The 25599-nt window shown below is 39.1% G+C and overlaps 1 protein-coding gene across 3 annotated transcripts in view; it reads right to left on the reverse strand.

The window, feature by feature from the left end:
• Arl15 (ADP ribosylation factor like GTPase 15) overlaps positions 1–25599 on the reverse strand; it is a 354022-nt gene that overhangs the window by 201976 nt on the left and 126447 nt on the right. For all 3 annotated transcript variants that reach the window (XM_040729069.1, XM_040729070.1, XM_040729071.1), the window contains exon 3: positions 19519–19578. In XM_040729069.1, coding sequence (XP_040585003.1) covers positions 19519–19578 — 60 coding nt within the window. The remainder of the gene's footprint in view (positions 1–19518; positions 19579–25599) is intronic.

Consider the following 25599-nt stretch of genomic DNA (forward strand, 5'->3'; position numbering starts at 1 on the left):
TCTCTCTCTCTCTCTCTCTCTCTCTCTCTCTCTCTCTCACCCACAGTTTCCAGGACACTGACTTCCCTATCATGCCAGTCTTCAATTTGAGGTAACACAGCACCAAGTTAGGTATTTTTTTTAATTTGGTTCAATGGGTTTGAGTGACCGATAACTTAACATGTATTTTCAGATTATTTTATAAGATTAAATCATTGGAAGGTAGACTACTACAAGATAATTCAAGTAACGTCTAAGGCTCATCTCTGAAGCTGTGTCTGCCTGACAAGTAACCTCTAAGGCTCATCTCTGAAGCTGTGTCTGCCTGACAAGTAACCTCTAAGGCTCATCTCTGAAGCTGTGTCTGCCTGACAAGTAACCTCTAAGGCTCATCTCTGAAGCTGTGTCTGCCTGACAAGTAACCTCTAAGGCTCATCTCTGAAGCTGTGTCTGCCTGACACAGCTTTTGAAGATGGCTTGGATGAACCACTGTGACAAGCACACTATCACTGACTCAGGACACGAGTGGGACCAGAGGATCCATAAACCTCTGACATGACTCACAGCAGTCAGACAGCAGCACCCAAGGCAGACAGGACAATCAATTAAATTGTAAAAGAATTGTGCTTGTTGTGGCTTCTAATGCTGTGAAAAAATCCCACGACCAAAAACAACTTGAGGAATAAAAAGTGTATTTCAACCTACAGCTTATCATCTATCATCCAAGGAAGTCAGGGCAGGACCTCAAGGCAGGAACCCAGAGGCAGGAAGGAATTAAACTATGGCTTACTGGCTTGTTCCTCATTGCTTTCTCAGCCTACAGGACTACAACCCAGGAGACCAATGCCCACAGTGAGCTAGGCCCTCCCACATCAATCATCAGTCAAGACCATGTGTCACAGGCTTGGCTACAGGTCAATATGACGGGGCAACTTTCTCAACAGAGGCTCCTGTTTCCAACAGGACTCTAACATTGAAATAAAACCAGCCAGCACAAGTATATAAAAATATGTAAGCAGAAGAGGGTGAACTTCTAAACCCTGCAAAAAATGCCCACACTCATATGCACACTGACTTCTGGGCTAGCTTAGTATTATTTTCAGCATGTTCACACAGGAAGGTATGAATATATGTGTATACATGCACACAAATACAAATTAAAGACACGATAACCCATATTTAATATCATTTAAATACTGTGTCACTAGAGGTACACATCTCAAAGATTAGGATGCATTCAAATGATGTGCGGAATTCAAAAGTGAACTAAAATGTGATTTAGGTTCAGTAAAATATACGCAAGCCCAGTTTCTGATACATCTTGCCTAGATTGTAAAGTATCATCTGTTTTTGTGACAAACAACACAGTGCCATTCATCACATGCCCCCTCCCCTTACAACAATGCACATTCAAATTAAAACCATGAAACAGAATCACGGTGTCAAGATTCACACAAACTGATCCTTTAACAGATTGTGAGGGAGAAAAAACATACATTCAAAGAAGAATCTGGAGAAAGCGTTACACAATGAAAACATTTGAGAGAACTTAAGCACTCAGGCAGACAGAACCCTGGTTTTGAAGTGCATAGGGATTAAAAGTTAAACACAACTCACAGCCTGCTCTGAAACAACGAATACACCATAAAAAATATTTCTTTTTATAGCCACGGGGCTGAGAATTTTGCTGTTTATATCTATCCCAGCATACAGATCCATAGCCCTGCCAGGACTGTCCCCTCTGACTTTACTGGGAACCGGGACAGGAGAGACTGTCTGGGTTTCTTTCAGTGAGTTCAGTTTGTGTCCAGCACTGGCCCGAGAATCAGCTCCTCTTCAGCCACTACACACTGCCTGCCAGTTGCACAGCTTCAAGCATTTCCCTTCCAGCTCCAGATATTAAAATGTTTTGTTGTTTTAAAACTTGATTTAGAATTGCTTTATAAGTTTGTTTTTCACGTCAAGCCCCCCCCCAGGTCAGCAGTAATGTTCAAACAGTACAAAGCACCCACTGCACATTAAAAACAAAGATGAATCCAGAGAACCTTGAGGTGACAAACTCTACACGAGCCATGTCAAGCATTTCCCAGTTCCCAAAAGAGTTTCACATGTCTGCACATGGGCCACATGATGGACACGGAGGCCCTGAGCTTGAGTCCCGTGTCTTTCTCTGGTGACCTGCCCCACTGAACTCCCTGAACAAAAGTCCCAATGGAGCTATTCAAGGAGGACAAGCCCTACCCTTCAGAGGGTTCACTCTGTACTGGCCAGGGTTCTCCTTCTGGGGAGCACAATCAAGCAAGTCATGAAGTATTTTCAGTTCTCATTGGTTCTTTCATTAAAATGATGACCTGGCTCTTGTCTATCTGAGAAAAAAGTCACAAGAAAAAAACAAGGAAGACAGAAACTCACTGAACAATCACAAGAAGTGTTAAAGGCTACGACATCATTCAAGGTTATCATTTCACCACTTCTGTCTTCCTAAGTAGCAAAACACAGTAAGCCAGAGGTACTGACCATAGCACAGGACATAAAGGAACAAGAAAAGAAGTAAAGTATCAGAGTTCCCAGAGTCGTGAACTTGTATACTCCTTGCTCTCCTTTTGCTGTTCAGAAACTTACTGTCCTAGATGACAGAAAGGGGTAATTTCACAAAAACCCAAAGAGACTCTGTCCAGAGAGCTTCAGTGTGAAGTCAAGGTTTTATATGTTAGCTGTAATGGTGGGATTAGTCGAACAACTTTGACTAGTAAGAAATGTTTAAAGGGAAGTGGAATAAGGATCATAGATGCTGAATACTGAAGTTACTGATATTAGATAAGACCATCTCTTTTGTCTTTTCTTCTGACCTGCCTGACACAGCTTTTGAAGATGGCTTGGATGGACCACTGTGACAAACACACTATCACTGACTCAGGACACGAGTGGGACCAGAGGATCCATAGTCTGGCTTACCTAGAACTTACTACGGAGACCAGACTGGCCTCAAACTCACAAAGATCCAACTGCCTTTGCCTCCTGTGCTTCAGCCACCACATTCAGCCTAAGTAAGACAACCTTTCTTTTTGTTTTGTTTTTGTTTGTTTGTTTTGTTTTTTCAAGACAGGGTTTCTTTCTGTAACAGTGCTAGCTGTCCTGGAACTCATTTTGTAGACCAGGCTGGTCTTGAACTCAGAGAGATCCATCTGCCTGCCTCTGCCTCTCAAGTGCTGGGATTAAAAGATACACCATCACCACCACCACCACCATCACCACCTGGCTCTAAACAAAACAATCTTAAACTCAATTTATGCATCAGATAATAATGAGTGACATGTCAGATAATAATAAAATGAAATATATATGGAAAACATCTATAAATCAAATACAAAATACACTAAAACATCAAAAAATGAAATGTTTTATAAAAATTATTATCAACAATTATTTTGTAATGTTTTAAGTTATCTAGCAAAACATATCACAAAGTTTACCTGTGCTATTAAAATAGGATCTCAGTAATATTTCAGAAGGCAGAAAGACTAGGTTTAAACCAATTGTTTCCCAAAACACAGTATCTACAGGTGTTAATGACGGTGAGATCCCAGTGCCATCAGCATCTATTAACCTAAATTCCTTTAATCACACTGGCAGGATATTCATTTTAAATATATACTGTATGCAAACAATCTAACTGTATAAACCATTAGAATCCTTAAATTTGGGTATTACTCAATGCTTCCTTCATAAGGGCATATGGAACAGGATTTGCTTCTATCTACTGAGTGAAAAATCATAACATACTTTGTTTTAAAATGCAGTTTCCTTATTGAGTCATGCATAATATAAAAGAGAAGGAACTAGGTCATTGATTTCTGACAAATGCCTTGGAAGACAAAATTCAAGTTCACATATTATTCCTTCCCATAAATAGTTTCTTAACTGCCTTAGGGCTTGATAAGCAGGCCAGTTCAGAGTGAGGCACACATTAACTGATATAAAGAACCCCTAAATCATTATACTATATATAAAATCTCCTTCAGATCAGAATGAAGGAATCCAGGAGAAGTGGCATCGAAAGTTCTTTGGTGTTTTCCTCCTTTTCTCCAGTGATCAGAAGGAAAACATATCTAGCAACCATAAAGAGAAAGAAAGCAAAGAATGGGAAGCTTCCACAAGAGGGAAGTTGTATGCTGTCTTGGTTCTATTATGTAATGGGGCAAAGCAGCATCCCTTGACTCCCAGTAAGAGATCAAGAGTTTACTATCAAAAATACCAGCGACATAGGAAGGAGTGCCAAAACTCAAAGCACAGAATCATCGACTACCTAAAACAGAACAAAAGGTGGCCCTGAACTCTACGCAGGGCAGCAGAGCACTGTTCAGCATGCTTGATTCCAGAGCTGACCATGGCAAAGGCTGGTAACAGTTACTATGTAGAGAAGAAGGGCCTTCCACCCGGGGCTAGTACTTCTCTGCACACAATCTACTAGTGACATGACTGGATTTGGGTCTTTCCTCCCAGCTCGTAAGCCAACATATTTTCCCAAATCTTTTCATGGACTTGAAGCTCTTGAGTTGAGTGCTTTGTCTTTCATTCATTTTATTTCTGCTATGCTATGGCAAAGATCTCCTAGTGAACGTTAAACCAAACCAATGATACTAACACATATGCAAAAAAAAAACCCCTCATTTTGTGTGTGTGGGGGGGGGGAGGTGAGCTTTTGATGGAACTATAAGAAAATGGCTGTGTTAACATTAATTTGGGGCTGGAGAATGACTACATTTCAATTTTGAACTGTCAGAGGCTGCCAGAAGTCTTCTTGTTAGGTATTCATGGACCAAGCCTCTTACCACTTTTTTATTGATATACACAGAATGAAAATTGACTCGAAAATTTTAGGTCTGTCCAAAGGTATGTATAAATCATTGAGATCTTTTATGTATTTCTTCATTTAAGACAAAATCACCTTGGCTCTTAACATCACTACTACTTAAATGAATTTTCATTTAGTCAAATTAAGATTACATGGACAATAATTTACATGTTTGCAAGATAGATTACTATAGACAAAGACAGTAACAGCATCAAAGATAAGCCACATTTGACAAATGTTAACCTGCCCATATCAGAAAGCCTTAACTTCCATCTTTCTATGAGAATTAAAGGCCCAAAGAAGATATTTCTTCATTTTTACCTTTCTGGATTCTATCTATATCAACAGGCAGAGTCAATCTAATTAATAAAGAAGTTGAATGACCATCTAAATCTGCATAGAAGAAAATGGGGGAGGTTAGCACTCTGCTGCTAGGCCCTAAACTGTGAACTTATTAATAATATACTCATCCCACAATTGCTGTGGCAAACAGTCACCATCAATGATTAAGGCCAACCCAAAGAGATGAGCTGAAATTGCAAGAGAATGTAAACAACCAAAACTGATATTTCACACACAGAGACATACATGCATACGAATGGTTTTCAAAACTACAATTATTTTCATTGCTTTAGAAGCAGAAACTCTCAAATGTGCTTTTTTAAAATCTTAATGCTATTATTATTATTTTCCCCAATCTCACTACTTTCTCTGAAACCTACATTCTACCGATGGCAAAATCAGCAAAATAGCTTTCATAAAATCACAATAGAAAAGAAAACACTACATCAATATGGTTTTAAGAACCACTATAGTATGAACCACAACTGGGCTATGCTGAGAAATTTCTCACTCTTTTTATAATGAATCTTCCATGCATATTTCTTTTCATTAATTGCATGCTGCTGCACACAGATTAATTCTCGTTTCTTTTATTAGCAATGAGATTTTAAAAACACTGCATATTAAATCAACAGACCTGAAACATCTTCGTCTTACATTTGAAGTTCTTAATATGCAGCCCTAATGATACAGTTGTATTTGATTATGTAGCAATCACTATATTTTTTTCTCAGTCTTTTCCTTGCCGTGTCTAGGAAAGGCTACAGGATCACACCAGAAATGTATGCTCAACGATTTTTAACCTGAGATAATTACAACTATTTTTATTTTAAGGGACACAGCATTTTTTTCTCGAGTTTTGTGTAATATGACTGACAAACAATAAAATACAAATTCACAGTGTTTGGTTTCATGTATGTATGTATGTATGTATGTATGTATGTATGTATGTATGTATGCATGCATGCATGCATGCATGCATGTCACACCATTCCCTAAACCCAGACAATAAATATATCTATCACTTCAAAATGATGCCACCTCTGATGACCTCTTAAGACTTTCTGTTTTTGTTTTTGTTTTTCTTGAGACAGGGTTTCTCTGTATTGTTTTGGCGGCTGTCCTGGAACGCGCTCTGTAGACCAGGCTGGCCTCGAACTCACAGAGATCCGCCTGCCTCTGCCTCACAAGTGCTGGGACTAAAAGCGTGCGCCACCAACGCTCGGCTGACCTCTTAAGACTTTTAATACCTCTATCCTTGTCTTCTTTCTCTCTATCCACAGGTATCCACTAGTCATCAGGGTATAAAATATTAGTTTTCATTTTCTATTATATATATATACATGTATATATGAATTTAGTATACATTTATCCTATGCATCAATACTATTTCATTTTCTTTGCATTCTTTCACTAGATTTAACTATTCTGAGATCCATTTATATTATTGCAGGTATATTACTTTAATTACTGAATAGTATTGTATCATACTATTCTAGCATATAATTTTTCTATCCACTGAAGAGTGTTGTTTTAAGTTGTCTCCAGTTTTGTGGGATAACAAATGAAGTTATTAGGAATATCTACATACAAGAATTTTTTAAAACTGATTTTATGCTCTATTTTCATCTTAAGCCTATTGTTTTCCCTCACCTCCATTTGTTTTCATTCTTGGAACACTGCGATTATGATAGAATTGATATGTCTTGCCTTTTCAGGAATTACAGAAGTCACGTTACTTGACACTTCTACTGGGAGTATAGGAGAAGTACCAGTTCTGAATCTCCCTGTCAGGTTAGTTTAACCTTGTACAGATAATTCCACAGATGCACTGCTTTAAGCATCATATCCACTACTAGGGGCTACCCATTTTTGTAAGGGAGGATCGGGATGAAGTGTATTCTATTATTTACTTTTACTTGTTCTTTTTGCATCTGGAGCCAAGTCCCTTAGGAGGCCTTACAAATAATCCTTTTGTCTGTAGTTATGACTTCTCTTTCATTCTCTTTCAAATTGCAAAAGTCTTTCAATGTAAGGAAGACTCTAAGAAATCTTATCCTAACCCAAAGTCACAAAGAGTTTCTCATGTTTTCTACTGGAAGTTTTATGGGGCATTTTTGTTGTTGCTGTTGAGTTTTAAATTGAATAGTGGAGCAATATAGATTTAAATTTTGTTCATGGTACATAGTTAGAGTACCTTGAAGTTTTGTTTTGTGTGTTTTCTTTCCGATTTGCTTTTAATGGATTTCAATTAGGAAGCACAAATATGATAATTGGTGTAAAATTATGTATTTTTCAAAAAGAACGTTTGAGTATCAAATACATAAGTATCAGTACCAGAAATCACATGTAGATCCTTTCCCCTTTGCAGCCATCACTGGATTGGCAGCTGCCAAAATGGAGTGCAACCTTTGTGACGTTCAATTGAAGCAAGAAGCACAAACAGTATTTCAATGCACCTTCTCACATTCAAAGAAAGATTACATCGTCCCTCTTTGCACAAAACTGAGATAGGAGCTCAATGTTAGCTCTATGCCCATTAGAAGGAATGACGAAGTTCAGTTTTTTAAGTAAACTACAAAGCTCAGCATATTGGCAAAGTGGCCCAGGTAAACAGGAAGAGATACATCATCTATACTGAAGGGCTGTAGCAAGCTAAGGCCAATGGCACAACTGTTCTTATGGGCATCCATCCGCCCCAGGAAGGTGGCTATCACCAGGCTGAAGCTCGACAAAGACTGCAAATAAAACAAGCAAACAAACAATCCTGGAAAGGGAAATCCAAGTTTTGACAAGTAGGAAAGGAGAAGGGCAAATTCAAGGAAGAAACGATTGAGAAGATGTAGGAGTAGAGGAACCTCATACAGAATGTTCAGTAAATACTGCTTAAGACAAATAAAAAATAAAAATGCATAATTATCAATTAGACCAAATCTATTAACTTGCTATTCAAATCCTTCAGTGTTTTTTATTTGTGATCAGTTGTCTGTGGAAGAAGCAAGGCTAAATTCCTCTCCTGTTTAGAAATCTATTAGTTCTTTTTCTAAATTCCTTAGTTTTGGCTTTCAAAATTAAGAAGCTGAGTATTTTACATGTTTTTGATTATTTGGCTTTCTTAGTGTAGTGGCATGAAATAATTTTAGTCTACTGCATAATTTCTGTTCTAGTTCAAATGAATTGACACTACTTTAATTACAATTTTTCCAATGGCATTTTTTAGGATTACATTTAAACACCTTTATTTTTATCTTACCATATGTCTTGTTGAACTTTCTTGTTAAATATTACATCATTTTAATGATATTTTTAAATGAATTTAAGCTATTTATATTTATTGTGATATTTATGCTTTTTATTTAGCATAGCTTTTGCTTGTTTTCTTTCTTGAATTTTTTCCCTGAATCTATCATGTTTTCTTTATATTTCCTTTCTTAAAGATTCCGTTCTTTAGGGATTGAAGAGATGACTTATCATTAAGAGAACTTGTTGCTCTTGCAGAGGAGTCAGGCTTGGTTCCCAGAACCCAGATAGTGGTCACAACCATCAGTAATTCCAGGAAATCTGATGCCTTCTTCTGACTTCCACAGATAACAGGAATGCATACGGTATACAAGCACATGCAAGAAAAACACTCATACACATAAAGTAAACCAAATAAAAATCCTTTTAAAATAAATCAATTCTTAAAAAAAAGTTGTCATGAAAAAAATTTACTTGATTCTGGGGTAATTCTTTACACTAAGTAATAACATGAGTTGAACATACAGCCTTTGCACTGTTTTTAAAATCCATTTATGAATATGCCACCTAATTTTTAATAATGCCATGTATATCCTCAGGTAAACTTCAGTTTTTCTTTTATTTATTTATTTATTTGTTTGTTTGTTTATTGGTTTTTCGAGACAGGGTTTCTCTGTGGCTTTGGAGGCTGTCCTGGAACTAGCTCTTGTAGACCAGGCTGGCCTCGAACTCACAGAGATCCGCCTGCCTCTGCCTCCCAAGTGCTGGGATTAAAGGCGTGAGCCACCAACGCCCGGCCAGTTTTTCTTTTATTATTTACTCCATGTAATAATATAATAGGTTCCATCTGCCTTCACTTTATATGCCCCTAGCTTCATCCATGTTGAAATGACACACAGACACACACCACACACATACACTTAAAATATAAATACATGCACATGTATGCACATGTATATGTGTTTGAATTTGTGTGTGTGTATGATGCCATTATTCATTATGAACCATTTATTTGTATTCCTACTAGGTACTAAGAACACAAATCTGAATATTCATTTATACACAGCCATCTTCTGTTGCTACTCCCTATAGATCTTTTCCTCCTTCATACCTTCAAGGTATTGATTTTGTGTGGCATTCTCAGGAAATTCTCTAGCTCAATCTTTAGTTTCAGTAACTTACATGTAAGTTGTGTCAACATTTTCATTTAAAATTTTGAAGTCAAATTTAAATTCCCAAGTTCTGGGTTTCATTCTTTCTCATGAATGCAAAGCCTTTCTATAGCTCTCTGAATATCTTCTGATCACTCTATTATCTCCAGGTCTTTGAAACATTCTCTTCCCATTTTGGGTTGGGTATCTTTCCTTTACGGTGTTGACTTTGTTCATATTGTGGTGTGTCATAATTACATGCTCATCTTTGTTTGAGAGTCTGTCTGCCAGCTCTTTTGTTTACCACTGTCTGTTTTCAGTGATTAATGGGGACAGACAAGTGGCTTGTCTCCTGTGTGTGTGGGCTTTCTAACCCACCTGGCAGTTAGTATATATTGAGACACTGCCCTACCTTTCTGGGTCTAGCACCCACATTCAAGGATTCAGTTTGTGGGTAAACACAGCTGCTATCCACCACTTAGTGCAAGGAGAAAAGAAAAATAAAGGCACGGCTCCAAATGTGGAGTTCCAATTAATAACTCTGATGAGCTCTTTGATTAATAATCCTGATGAATTCCATTTGTATTCCATGTTTCCATTGTCTGTACATTAAGCTTTGTCTTGTGCTCCTTTCTTTGTTATAGAGTTAAATCTATCTTGGCTATAGATTTGATTTGCCATTGTTTAATAGTATGCGCGCACACACACACACACACACACACACACACACACACACACACTTACACGTGTTCATGGGTTTGGGCAGGAAGGGAAAGAAAATAGAGACCTTAAAAAAAAAACCTCAGACTTTCAGTTTTTAGTCATGTAAGTTATTTAAATGTATGTATTAAAATTCATAGCTAACCTTATATAACAAAACTGTTCACACTCTTAACTCTCAGAAGGATAGTCAAAAAATATTGGTAACTTCAAGATTTAAATGACGATGCATCTTCAATAGAGTCTTTTTTACAATACTTTGAAGCTCAGGAAATTAAAAATCAGTAAGTATATGTTGCCACCACCAGCGTCAACCATCTGTTTTATTCAGCAGAGTCTCAATTAATTTGGCCAGTGCTGTATCATTAAAAGCATACTACTTCTTCTCCTGTTGAAGATACCAATACAATTATAAGAACCTATGGAAGTCTGCACGCCGACATAGCCAGTATGGGCAATGCCTCTTTCCCATGAAAACATATGGAAAAATAAGCTGAAGGATTAGTGTATACATGTGTATATATATATACAAACATGAATCTGCGCAGCAGGAATTGTATTCTTGAGGCTAGGTATGTTGTTGATATTAACTAACATGAATTAAATATTAACAAGTCTTTTTCCTTCTAAGAGGGCTATCATATTCTAGCATTTTGAGGAATAATTTAACAAAAGTACCCTCTGCTTCAAAACTGCTGATACTGTTATGATATGGCTGTCAATGCTTAAAAGTCTATCTTATCCCACCAACAAACCGAACCCATTGTTCCCTCCATGACTTCGCTCCCATATGTTCTTTTCTGCATTCTTTTTCTTTCTGAACTCCACTTTGTTTCTTCTTAACCTAGACTGCATCCTGTACTGACTCCAGTTATAGGATATAACATATAAAGTGTGTGTGTGTGCACGTGTGTGTGTGCATACACATATCTCCTGCTCACACAACACAAAAATTATAAAATTACCTACATATCTCCCATAACAAAAGAGAGAACAAGTAACTGAGACTGAAATAAAAGGGAAAGCAAGCATCCAGTGCTGTAAGAATTCTCCAGTAGCTTGAGGTGGCCAAGGCGGACACTGTGAGTTCCAAGGTCAAATGCATGGGCTATGTTATACTCAAACAGGAAAACAGCGGTCCGCATCATCAGCTCTCAGCACTGAAAAGAAAACTGCTTTGGAAAAGTTAAAGGACTTGCCCAATGTCCCATGGCTTGTTTTGTTGGAGGAAAATACTGGTCACCTGACTTGCAGTGCTGTTGCTGCAACGCCACACTGAAACCAAATACACAGTGAAAGTTGGTTGTTATTATGGTAACCCCTGGGAGAAACACTAATACCTACTCCCTTGTGAGAGACAAGAAGCTAAGCTGAGAACACAAGACAAATGTTCTGAGACGACAGTTGGTAGAGCTACAAGTGTGGAATGACCCATTCCTCCCAAAGTAGGAAACAGTGCAACCTTCAGAAGCACTTGTGAACTCTGTTGCCAGGGGTCAAAAGGCCTGGAAATGAGTTTCTAGAATAATCTTTATGTATACAGTCTTAGAAGTGGACTGTTCAGTACTACGCTGGACTATGACCAAAAAGATAGATTTTTAAAATTTCCTAGGGCACTCCTCCAGGAGAAAAAAAAAATGAAGGTCAGGTCTACATGAGCCAGTAATAGACTTCTGGGCCTCTAGATTCATTTACTTGGCTCTGCTGACTGTTTGGCTCAGCATTCCCTTAGCAAGTGTAAAAAACGCTTGAACACCACCACCCTGGGATCCTGTTCAACCAATTCAGATAGCTGTGGCCTTTTAACTCCCATCCAAGTGACTTGGCCTTATACCAACATCATTTCCCCTAGTATAGTCCAAGCTTAAGTGATAGAGTACATGGCTCAGGGAGCCAGGAGTCAACTGGCTATTCCTAGTCAAGAAAGGTCTGGTTATTTTCTTAGATAAGGAAACAATGCTCTATCAAGAAGCTCCAATCATTCAACACTACATATTACAATAGATCTACAACTATAAAAAGAGAATTAGAGAAAATACCACTGTCCATCCTTAAAGTATCTTTCCCAAGGAGCTTTAGGCAATTTAATTTTTCCCTTCCAGCCCAATCCCTTGGGAAATAAACTTGGGGTGATTTATTAAAGCTTGCATTTTACAGATACCAAAACACAGCAAGAGGCTCAGACATAAAGTGGCCGGGTGTCTTGAGAGAACACTCCTTGCTAAGTGACATTTCTTTCTTACAATTTTGTAACAGATACAGAACATGTATATTTTTCTTGGGTATGGCTCCCTATAGTTTCCTTAGCTGGATGGCTCCACAGTCGTCTGTGGACAGGGTCTTATCTGGGCCTCCTTCTCTGCTACTACCTTCTTTTGTCTTGGACACAGTCCCTTGCCTTCTTGCTGACACACCTATCTCTGCAGATACGCAGAACTTTGTCAACTGGCATGCTGCTCGGACACCAGCAAGGAGTTCTAGTGTTCCCACCTGTCTCTCAGGCCACAAGCTCTACACGTCTCTCTGACGATATTCTTTCTTTTTCTAGTGCAAAATCAACTCCTTTGCTAGCACTGTCTTACCCCTCCTCCACTATCATAATCCTAAGAGTTAGGAATTATAGTATTTGGAAGCATGTCCCAGGCCTTTTATCCCCATAAGATGTGCGGCAGGGCCTTAGAAGTAATGCATGGTAAACAGAGGGAGAGAGTGTGCGGGTAAAACTTTCAGCAAAGGGAAACAAAGAAGAAAGCTTCTTGTTTATTTTATTTTATTTATTTTTTTGGTAAAGGACATCAAATACCCTGGACACAAAGAAAGAAATTAAAAGAAGCAGGCAGCTGTGTCCCCTGAGTTACCTGTCAAGAAGTTTGCCCTGGACAGTTTCTGGGAAAATGAACAAATGCAAATGAGTTGGACAGACAAAGAGAGCCCTGAGATAGCTGGCAGGCCAGCACACAGCACCTTCCCCTGTGAGGGGCAGTTCCTCCAGGCAAACATGGAAGCAGGACACACGCAGCATCTGTTTCCTATAACAGCCGGCTGCTAAAGATGCGTGCGGCCTTAAAACAATGGCTGAGCGGACAGGCCTCAAAAATCCTTCAGCCACAACTGCTCGGGCTAATCGAGCAGGTGACTACATACAAAGTGCACTTTACTCTCCTGAGCTCCTTGCTGCCTGCTTTTCTTTACAGGGTGAGGGACCACAAAAAACACCCCAAAACAAACAGCTTTACAGATTTTTTTTCCCATTTGGTTGACAACTAGCAGTCATGAATGCCGCGGTGTAGAGATAGCTAACTGCCTGTCAGCTCTCCTTTGCCTTTCTGAATGTCATCTGTGAAGACAAGGCTGCCAGAGAGGGTACTGGGTGGGGGATGGTGGCCTGGAGAGAACGGAAACACAATCCAGACATAACTCATTAAAGTATTAGAGGGGGAAAAAAGTCTTTTGGCAAAATCATTCACGGTTCCAAAATTCAGTTGGAGATAGTATCATATCTGGATCTTTATCAATAAATAAAAAACCGAACTTGCTAAGAAATAAAGTTTTCACCTCTGTATTCTATCATTTCCTATATGAGATTTCCAAATTGGGAAAAGATCATCCATGAGTGCATAAGACTCTGTAGATTTAAGAATTGCAAATTTCTGAAAAGAAAAACTATCAGGGCGGTGATGTCATTGATGTATAGACTATGCTTTTGGCTCTGCTAAGCACCAGATGCTGAACTTACCTCGGTAAACAGAGAACAATTAGGAGACAAAGACAGACAAGAGGGTTTTCAGGTGACACCCAAAAACAGAAGTAAAGGTGGTGAGATCCAAGAGGAAAAAAAGCACTATTAGCTAATGTGGAGTGTTGAGTGCTCATTCTATGGTAGTGGCCAAACGAAAGAAGAGAACATCCTCCCTTCTCAGTGGCCTTTTCCTTTCTCCGTACATAACGGGAGAAAACAGTATATTGCCAAAGACAGAGAGAAAGAGGCAGGATGAGAGGGGAAGAGGGAGGGCAAGATGGAGGGGTGGAAAAGAAAGGCAGAGAGAAGTTAGTATGAAATTTGTTCATTTTAGAGACCATGAAGAAAAATGTTTCATTGAAAGTTTAATTTGTGTTTGTTTTAATTTGTGGGGGCTAGTGTAGGGTGGGGAATTGAGGGTGGGGAGTAGTGAGAGTATAATTTTAATGAACACAAATCTTGCATAATACTAACTGCAGGCAAGGCCAGCATCATCTAATTTAGCCCTCACAAGAGGACTTGATATAGAAACTATTGTAAACCACATTTTATAGACAAGAAAATACTCAGGAATACGGATGGACCCAGAATCAAACACAATGAAGAAAAACTCACTGAAAGAATAACCCACCTGTCCATCCAGAATATCCGACAAGTACCCTATGACATACCCAGAAAAGTGAAAGCAAGAGGGATCAGAGGCCTGCAAATCCCAGCATGCAGGAGCCTAAGGCAGAAGGACCATAAGGTCAAAGCCAGCCTGGACTGTAGGTGAGACTGTATCTCCAAAAGAGCAGCAGGTTAATGAGCTCAAACTGAAAGAGAGAAGTTTTACACTAATTTTGGTGAGAATTCTCAAGTGAAAGAACACACTGATAAAATCAACTCCATAAGACTAGGAAAACCCTTAGTGGGGTCGGAGTCAACACTCACTTTAGCTAGGCAGGATCAGAAAAGCATGAATCCAGCCATTCCCTCTAGTCCTGTAGAAACTGATACTTGCTTTTAAGGAAGTAGGCAGGACACAAGGGGCTCTCTTCTAGTCTCTCATCTGAATTATGCAGCGCAGCCCTGCTAACTGCAGCCACCATAGCTCCCTAGAAAGGAGCCCAGAGAGTAATATCCCTCTGGAGAGATTTGCTGAGTGGCTAACATAGGAAAATGAAACATTTGTGGTGGCATGCAGAAGTCAGCACAGAAGCAGTTAAAGAAGGGAGAAGCATGGCTGCAGGGTTAGGATTCAGAACACGGGTTTGGTCTGAAAGACTCCAAAACATGAGAGTGACAGGAAAAAAAGAAAAATGGATGGTGAAAGCAACCAGTATAATGAGATACTATCTCATTAAAGGTTTTAGGGTGAAGACAAAGTATTCGTGTTTTGTCAAGATTGTGTCCAGTGAATGCAACACTAAGGAAAAATACCAACACATGTGGACTTTCAGTGGCACAGATAATGATAAAAAAGACAGGAGACAGTGTGTAGGAGTCCTTTCTCTTGTGCATGCACTGTGCAAAATGCCTCATATGTCCTGTACACTACATAAACATCCATGTGTCCATTAACTGACATCTGCTTCCCACAGGGCCCTTTGTCAGCCACAGTCTCTGTGTCTCATTGCACATGAGACGAACAGTACCTTTTCTCCATGAAACTGCAATGATAAGTGAGAATGACTGAGGGAGAGAACAGGAAGGGAGATACAGAAGAAGAAAGCCTAGAGTCCTGATTTCACACAAGGATAGACATAATCACTCAACTGTCGTTCTGCTAAACGGGCCTGCTCTGCCCTTCAAACGTTTATGATCATACACTAGTGTTGCTGAGCTTCAGTCTGCTTTGGTCAGAGCACTGGGTGGCAGTTACTAGAGACTCATAACTGGTCAGAGCACTCTAAAACAGGTGGCCATGGAACACTCGGCCCTGAGGCAGAGAACTCTATTATCCCACCCAAGGCTCGTGCAAGAGGAGATGGCATGAAGGCGCGCACTAAAGAGCCTGTGCGCTGTAGAGCACTCTGTCTTCTGGGCGCGAATGGTCCTTGAGTTTATGAACTTACAGCAGCTGCAGTCATCTGCAAAAGGCTGGCCCACTCAGCACGCCCTCGTGGACTGGAGAGTGGTTCAACAGGCCCTAGCTCTCCCTGAGGAGCTGCCGGCAGTTCATAGCTGCTGCAGAAGTGAGGAGACATTTTCTTCAGTTACGTAGCCACTGCTAAGAGGCCGAAGTGCTCCTAAATATCCCCTCACCCAAGCTCCTGTAGTCAACCTAAACTCACTGGGGGAGAGACAGGAGGCGGGGCAGGTTGGGAAGAGGGAGAATCAACAAAAATGGGAAGGAGACAAGAGGGAAAGAGGGTAAATATGATCAAAATATTTTTATAGATGTATACAAATGTCATGATGAAATTATGATATACAATTATTATGTGCTAATAAAACCACAGGCACAATCAGTGCCGCCTGGCAGCAGTGACAAGTAGGTTGTGAGCAGTAAAAATGGAACTGGCCCATCATACTGTTAGGCAGTATTGCTATCTTTATGTCATCATTTCTCTGTGACTTTGGTACTTGTCTTGTCCCCATTCACTTCATTATTTTCCAATTTTTCATTAATTTCCTATGGGCATATTCAGGATTACCTCTATCACTAAACCTATAGGGCCTGTGTCTTACTTAGACTTATTCTCAGCCCCAGAAACAATGTGGTGGAATGATTGTGTAAACTGGGAAAATGCTATGTAAAAAGGAACTGATGTGAGAATCACAAACTAGAAATGAACAATAGCACTATGTATCCATATGCATATGGATATGGTGTGGAGATACACACACACACACACACACATCTTACATATATGATACAGTCACCTATATGCAAAGCAGGGATCTGTTTTATGTGCATACATAGTTTGTTATGAAGATGACCTGAGGTGACTTCCATTAAACTTGGCTCCATTAATCATTGTTATTTCATCTTGTGCCATTTCTCCTTACTAAATAAAGAAGACAGCAGTTTATGTCCTTTTATTTTAAAACAGTAAGACATTTAATTTAAGGTTGGGAAGGGGAGTGATGAGAAGCCTTGGAATTCTCTGAAAGGGTAGAGAAAAAAGGATCTGCAGGTTGTTGAGGAGGAACAGGGCATGCCATTCTCAAGCTAACCTAGGATGAAGACAACTGCCTGTGTTTTCCTCATTATACTTCACTTGGTCCTTAGCTAGCATCAGCTGCCTGCCTATGTCAACTACCTTCCTGAGATTCTCTTGCGAATTTAGCATCTTCCTGATACTGGCAGACTGACTGAATTCCAATGACCCTATCTCTGAGGAACCTAGCGCTGGTGAATGCAGGTCACCTGCCATCCCAAAGCCGTCCTGAAACACCCAACTCTTTCCCCCTGAGATTAGGAATACTTAGTCAAGCAGTTCCCAGACAACTCAATTTCACTGTTACAATTCTCCCCAAATGCCCAGCACCTTATGTTGATTCCCTTGGTGCCTAGAATATACTTTAAAACCAGGAAAGCTAATTTTCTTTATATGTGCTAGCCCAGCTTTTCACATGCCTCTTCCAGAGTGAGGCAAACAGAGTACATCACTCCCTAAGTTTTCAATAAATAAGCAAGTGGGCAACCCATCAAAGATCAACTCCCTCTGTTGCCTGCCTCTGAGGCTATGAAATAGAATACACAAATTGCACTCTGTGGTCTACTTTTTCCTAATATGGAGGGTTGTTAAAGTTGAGGGAGGAAAAAGTAATCTATGGTTGGATCAGAAATTTTCTCTTCCCCGCTAACACATGCATAAACCCAAGTATTATTAGTCTGGAACTAGCCAAGTATTCCAATGCCCAAGGCTCTGTCTTATACCTGTTATTCAACCTCCTTACAGTATGTTATGAATTAAAGTGTACCACCTAACCCTATGGGATTCTCTCCATTATAATTTTCATCTCCTCAATTGCCAGGGCACAGTTTTGTTATAAGTGAAAATAAACTTCCTTGAGGGAAACAAAACCATGCTCCTCTCCTACATAGCCCTGGTCCTCCAATTTTACCTTCACTGCATTCAATTTCAATGATATACCACCAACGTTGATGTCATGCATTCGTTTTTCTTAACTGTTCAGAAACATCCACTACTTATTTCATCCAAATAAACATACCATAAATACCTTGCCAATTCGCAACAGTTTCTTATACTGGTGAATGTTCAATGAAAGTTTTTTTTTATTTTAAACCCAGACTAATAATTAAAACCAAGAGAATTTTCAAACCATACAGATAGATTCTCCTAATTTTATATTAGGATCTCTGACTGTAAAATGCCTACAAATAATATTGTCACTGGGAGAATGGATAGCAGAAACCAAAGCATGATTAAAATACTCAATCTATTAAGCAGTTTTAGAATGTTTTACACAGAAGTTATTTCAAGGAAGTTTATGTTTTACTGCTTGTCAGCTTTCTAGCTAAGATCAACATTCATGTTCCTAGAATTTTATTGTTTAATGGTAACACCAAGCACCTTAAGAGAAACGTTTAATTGCTCAGTTGCAGATGCTGCTCAATATCAGTGCTGTAAAAGTCACTGTTAGCTGTCACACTGAGGGACACCTGGAAAGGCCAGTAAGCACTTGTTGAACAATATCGGAAGGCAGCAAACTTTACCAAGATGGCATACAACTGTGTGTTTCCATTTCACAGCACTAAAAATAAGTCACAATTAGAAATGACCTTGACGGAGAAGGAGAAAAAAAAAAACAACAAAAAGCAGGGTAAGGTCACCATCACACAGTGATTAAGAAGACAGAAGAGAACTTTCTAAGCCACTAAACTCATGGATATTATACTGAACTCTGGCACTCGGCATTTTCTTGTGCCGTTAAGAGAATTTAGTAGGTTCACTGAATTGACTGATTTCTTTGTTAATCTATTTGCATGGGTTAAGACCCTGACTGACATAAAACACAACCCAAAAAATGCCAGACAGAGAATGCAATGAAAGGCTGACTGATGTATGCTTTGGGGTACAGCCTATCCAATAAATGTGCCTGGCCAGCAAAGAACCCATTGGCAAAGATTTATTATCGGAACAAATACATTCGAAAAAAACTGAATACAATCAAACCTGCTGTAGAAATTCACACTTAACCACAATTCTTGGCCCTATATAGCTCATTTTTATTTACTTTTTAGATTGTTTTCATAGGTTTCCTTTTAGAATAATTAATAAGTAAAAGCAATGATATAGCAGCGCACTAGTGTGTAGTCCTTTGATTCACAGAAAAGAAAGCAAAGTTTATATTACAAGTCTAGGACAACTGCTAATCCATATGTAAAGGGATGAAAATATTACTATAAAATATACTATTAAGGAAAAAGTAAAAATCAATCACCTGGAATAAATCATCACATTTTAGTTACATGTAATGCATGAAAAGCAAATTTGTAAAGTCAATGGTAGATGTAGAGAGGATTTTAAAAGTTATACCTCCAAGTTCTTTTACATTCAAGATGGCATTCTGGAATGGCACTGCCTTTATACTAAAACCTAAAATTGGAAAACAGAAAGAGAAGAATTAGCAACTCGACTTTTACATTGAGACACTCACTTAAGATAGTCAGATCCTGTGTTTGGGGAAAACTAAAGCTCACTCTCCATAGCTCAAATTTATACCAGAAACATCATTTCCAAGACACAATAGCTTTATATTATCTTCTACTATTCTGAAAAGTCACTGAATATTATAGCCAAAATAACACTATCCCCTTCCCTTCAAAATACTGCCCTATTCTTTAGCACACAATGATTATGCAACTTTTTATCAATTAGAAGACAAACAGAAAAAAATGAGAAATTTCAAAGAAAATATTGTATCTACTGGGGCCTAAGGATCTAGTTCTTAATACATTATACTTTTTTCTCATATATAGCCCAGGAACTAGTGATTGGAACACTTAAATATTAACTGTCTTATATTTGAATTGTCTTATATTTGTTAGTGTGTCATTTAAGGACACAATAATATATACTTATATTTTAAAAGTAAAATTATGAATAATTATTTATACACAAATAATTTTACAGAGAATGTCATAAAACACTGATTGTGTTCAAGGAATATACTTCTACAACTAAAAATATACTTAGGGCTTAATTATTCATAGGGAAGGCAATCGATTTAGTTGGAACTTGTGAGAATGTACATATATGTGTATGTACACACACACACATGAGCAAACACAAATGTACAAAGACAAACACTGGATATATCTGAAAGAAGTCACAAGAAACTAGACTAGCAATGACTTGAAAGAGGATTGGAGACCTGGAAAACTGCAGTAGATTCTTTTGTTTCAACTGAGTACTTTTGCCATGTGCTTGTTTTCTTTGTTTTTTTTAATTGAAACTTCTTTTAATTTTTTAAAACTAATTTTTTAGTAGTTTCAGGGTACAGTTTTAACATGAGCAATTACAACGAAATAAATTTATTTCCCCACAAAACTACCAGTCAAGACAGTATGTTATTCACTTGGGATGTTATGATTAGTGGTAGGGAAAGTGAAAAGCTCTAATAGGCATACTGTAGGTAAGAACAATTTACATGGCATTGCTTTGCCTTATAAAAAGGATGAATCTTTTTAGAAGGACCTATCTTTTGTATGCCTTCTCTCCAGTTCTCCCAGCATTTTGTTAGGCTATAAATTACATTCCATTTATTATTATCTTAGATATTACATCCTGAACACAGTTTCCCCTCCCTCCCCTCTCCCCAGTCTCTCCCCACCCCCTGCACCTCCCCTTTCCCCCAGATCTACCAACCCCCTCTGTCTTGGGTCAGCAGACTTCCCAGGGACATCAACCAAACACAGCATAACAAGCTACAGTAAGACAAGGCACATACCATCACATCAAGGCTGAACCAGGCATCCTAATAGGAAGAAAAAGGTCCCACAAGCAGGTGAAAGGGTCAGAGACAGCCCCCCTGCTTCCTCTGTTAGGAATCCCACCAAGCTACTGGTCATAATGTATTTGCAGAGGACCTAGATCAGACCCTTACAGGCCACCTGATCTCTTCAAGACCCCATGAGTCCTGGGCAATTCATTCTGTGGGCCATGTGTTCATGGTGTCCCTGACCCCTCTGGTTCCTTCAAACCTTCCTCCCCCTCCTTGAGAGAAATCCCTGAGTTCCGCCCAATGTTTGACTGTGGGACTCTGTATCAGCTCCTATCAGTTGCTGGATGACATCTCTCTGGTCTCTTTAATGAGGATTCTGCTAGGCTCTGGTCCCAGAACACTTTGTAAGTAGGACTAGCTGTAGGTCAAAGGTTTTGTGGCTGAATTTGTGTTCCAATCCCTCCAGCTGAGGCCTTGCCTAGTTACAGAAGATGGCCGGTTCAGGCTCTGTGTCCCCCATCACTAGGAGTCTTTGCTCCAGTTACTCTCGTAGATTCTATGACCTTTACACTGAACTAGGTCTCCACCTCGCCCCTATCAACTGACCCCCAATCCAGTTGCTTCTCCCAGTCTCATCCCGCACTTGATCCCTCCTGTTCCCAACTCCTCCTGCCCCCAGTCCACTGATGAAATCTATTCTATTTCCCCTTCCTAGGGAGAAACTTGCACCCCACTCCCCTTTAAGCCCTCCTTGTCACTGAATCTCTTTGGGTCTGAGGGCCATATCATGATTATCTTTTATACTTTACAGTTAATACCCTCTTATGAGTGAGTACAAACCATGCTTGCTTTCTGGGTCTGGGTTACCTCACTCAGGATGATTTTTTTTTCACATTCCATCCTTTTGCTTGCAAATTTCATGATATCATTGTTTTTAACAGCTGAGTAATACTCCATTGTGTAAAATGTACCTCATTTTCTTTATCCAGTCTTTGGGAAAGGGGATATCTAGGTTGTTTCCAGGTTCTGACTATCACAAATAAGGCTACTATGAATACAGTTGTACAAGTGTCATTATGGTATGCTTGAGCATCCTTTGGGCATATGCCCAAGAGTGGTATAGCTGGGTCTTGAGGTAGATTGATTCCCAATTTTCTGAGATACTACCATATTGTTTTCCAAAGTTGCTGTACAAATTTGCACACCCACCAGCAATGGAGGAGTGTTCCCCTTACTCCACCTCCTCTCCAACATGGGCTATCTATCAATTTTGTTTTTGATCTTAGTCATTCTTATACTCCATTTTTAGAGCAATATTTGATAATAGTTGAAGAACTGACTTTGGAATCAGACAGAACTAGACTTACATCCCAGCTCTTCTAATGTGGGTAGCCTTAGCTTTCTCATTTGTTTTTGGTTGTGAGACTAGCCTTTATCAACTGAGCCATCTCTGCAGTCCTAACTTTCTCATTTGTACAATGGGAACGACAGTATCTACTTCATAGTCTTGAGATCCCCTGTGCTAAAATTCTGGTGTGTACCTGGACCTGTAGCAAAGCCTCTCCAGGTGTCTGGCCTCTGGGAAATCAGGGACAGTCGGTGCCAATCACAATACTCCCACAGGCACCAAAATTCCCCTGTAGGAGATTTGGATGCTTGAGTTTATCTACCTACCTCACATGGATATTCTATGGATTAAACAACAATGATTGTGAAATCCTGGAAACAAAAGGCCTCTGCAAATGCTCAATTGTCTATTAGTGGTTATATTGAAGACAACCCCCTCAAGAAAGGATTTTCCAGAGAAGCAGGGCAGGCCAAACTTTGAAAAAGAAACTTATGTAGCACACCAATAATGTTTAATTAGCTTTGATTCTTAAAAGGTGACAACAGGCAAGGACTCAAAAGAGAAATAATACCCTTCCAGAAATGGCCACAGCCATATGCAAACTTCAACTTCAGACATGTATTTATCCAATAGGCAGGTAATTAGATTGTTACTATCTTTAACTCTTGCAGTCCCTCAATAATAAATTAACTGCAAAAGTATCAACTGTTCATGTTAAGTAAAGGAACCAAGTAACCTTATTTATAGGCATATAAATGTTTCTGCAGAATACTCATAAATGCTTTCTCCCAGGATGAACATGTGTAGCTAAATTTATTCTGCATATGTATTCTTGGTCTCCCATACTACGGTCTCCATTTCATTCTTACATTCAGCTATGGTAAATGCTGCTCAGAAAGCAAGGTCTAGATCATTAATTTAAAAAAAATGAACTTTCCATGGAAGAGAAACAGTATTTCTCTATTTTGGCTATTCTAAATATTTGCAAAAACTAAACAGAAGAACTAAAAGGGTAAAGCAATATTTTCAGTTCACAGGCATCCAACCAAGAAGAAAAAGAAACCACACTATATGTTATTTCTGTTTATGGTGGGTTGGATGAGGTGAAGAGTTAATAAAATCAGTAGAGTCAAACCATCAAAAACTCTCCAAGGATTGTGTTAAGCAATAAAAGCATGGATTATAGAGTATGAAAGTTTGGGTTCAAATCTTGGCTCCATCCATTACTAGCTGCTTGATTTTTATCAGGGAAGACTTTTCTGGGTTTTTAAAAATGAATATTTCCTCCAGCTTCTGGTTACCTGTTGTGGCAACCCCAATGACACCATAAGTACACTGTCCCAAGAAGAAAGTGAAGCTAAGTGCTACATGGAATTCTTGAACCTAGGTCTTGCCACCAGAGCCATACAGTGCTTTGATTCCTGCAGGCAGCAGTAGGCAGGTAGATTCACGTGACGTGTTTACTCTTGAGTGAGAGATGCTGGCTCTTACTGGGCAACATGTGTGACTAATAAACCCACACATTTATTTTCCTTTGTGTCTATTAATAATTTGACATGAGCAACCAACATTAATTTTTTTCATAGCTAAACAACATTGCTTTTTTACTGGAACAAAAATAATATCATGAGTTTAGAAAGCTCTTCTTGATAGACATTATTAATAAGACCTGAAACTTGGGAAGGGAGCAGTAACTTCCAACTGACTGGGCCCTTGCAGCATGAAACCTCCAGACTCTTCAACTCGGAGTGCTCCAATAGCCTCCCTAAGAATCAGTGCTGATGTGACAAGACACTTCCTGAGTGCTCAGACTCACCCGTCATAATTCCATATGGCTTTGGCCTTGAATCCTCAACTACAACTAGGCTATGAGCAGCCCACATGAGCTCTTTAAGATTTCCACTAAAATTAGGATTGCCTTATTTGTGTTCAACACGAAGGAGGAAATACAACTAACAGCTGAGTAAAATCTTAATGGCCTCTAGTGTTTGGCTGAAGAAGACCTCAAGGGTAGGTCTCTCTGGGTACCATTCTATAGGAGGATGGCCGAAGCCTAAGCTGTCCACTCTTTTCTTCCTGGCCTATCTAAGCTACATTAGCAAGGCTAAAACCTCCCTTGAGATTTAACCCCACAAATTTTAATAAATATATGACTTGGTAACTCTTTGGGGAAATAATTGTTTGCTTAGCCTCTCAGTCAACGTCTTGCAATCCTTAAATCTAGCAAAATCTGTAATACAGGGGAAATGGATTTGAAGGTTTTGTACGGGGAAAGCATTCCTGGAATTGTAACAAAACTAGTTTGGGGAGAAAGGTCAATCTATTTTTATTCATCATGTGTTACACATAAATGTTTTACTTGGGCCTACACCCCAGATCCTCCCCTCCCCCAAGCCTGCACACATGCACTCAGATATTTCATGTGTACTCCTGGAGTTCCTGGATCCCTCTGAAGAGCGACTGAAGGGAACAGCATTCCGGAGATCTGGTGGTCTTGACCAAGACCAAAAGCATTATTTATGTCATGACAGCTTTGTGATGTTTGGACAAAAATCCAGCAAAATTCTTCTCAATAGGATTTCAACATCATAAAAGGAAATTTAATCTACTGGCATTTATAAAGTACAATCCTTTAGCAGATACCAAAATTTACTATTTAACTTGTTTTTCTGGTTAACCCATGTGTGGCTAATACTGAAGTTATTTTAAACACTTCATTCAACTTCCTGGGAACTTTTTCTGTCTTCCTTTCAAATTGTCATGAGCTTTGACCACTGGCATTTTTTCAAGAGCAAAAAATACTGTGTATGTATTGATCCTGAAAGAGATTTTCAGTTTTTTTTTTTTCAATTCAAAGTACTTAGTTCTTGAGTTCTATCAATACATTATTCTAAGCCTTTGGATTCCATTCTTCTGGTTAAACAAAGAAAACCAAAATAAACTACAGCTTAACAACTGCTCTTAACAAACTCGTAGTAGGTCCACAGGCAAGGCGCTCACTCAGACAGGACTGGCTTTTGTTTTTAGACCTCAGAAGAAGCTACCCAGCTTTGTTCTCTCTTTCAACAGCTTCTGCCTTCTGGAGGATTTCTTGGCCCTTTGAGTTTTGACAATTTAAGTATCTTTTAAAAATTATGTCAAAGCTAAAAGATGGTTGAAGTTAACGATCCAATAAAATTTGGATTCCCTTTCTTCCTGGAAAAAAAGCAGGCATGCTTGCTTTGCAGCAACTGGGTGGACCTGCCCTTCTCAGGGCTTGCTATCAATTCCTAAGAAACCCAGGCTTAACAAAGACCCTCTATTTAACTGTTAAAAACAATTATTT

The sequence above is a fragment of the Mesocricetus auratus genome, unplaced genomic scaffold (assembly GCF_017639785.1).
Source record: "Mesocricetus auratus isolate SY011 unplaced genomic scaffold, BCM_Maur_2.0 Super-Scaffold_100020, whole genome shotgun sequence".
Taxonomy (NCBI): domain Eukaryota; kingdom Metazoa; phylum Chordata; class Mammalia; order Rodentia; family Cricetidae; genus Mesocricetus; species Mesocricetus auratus.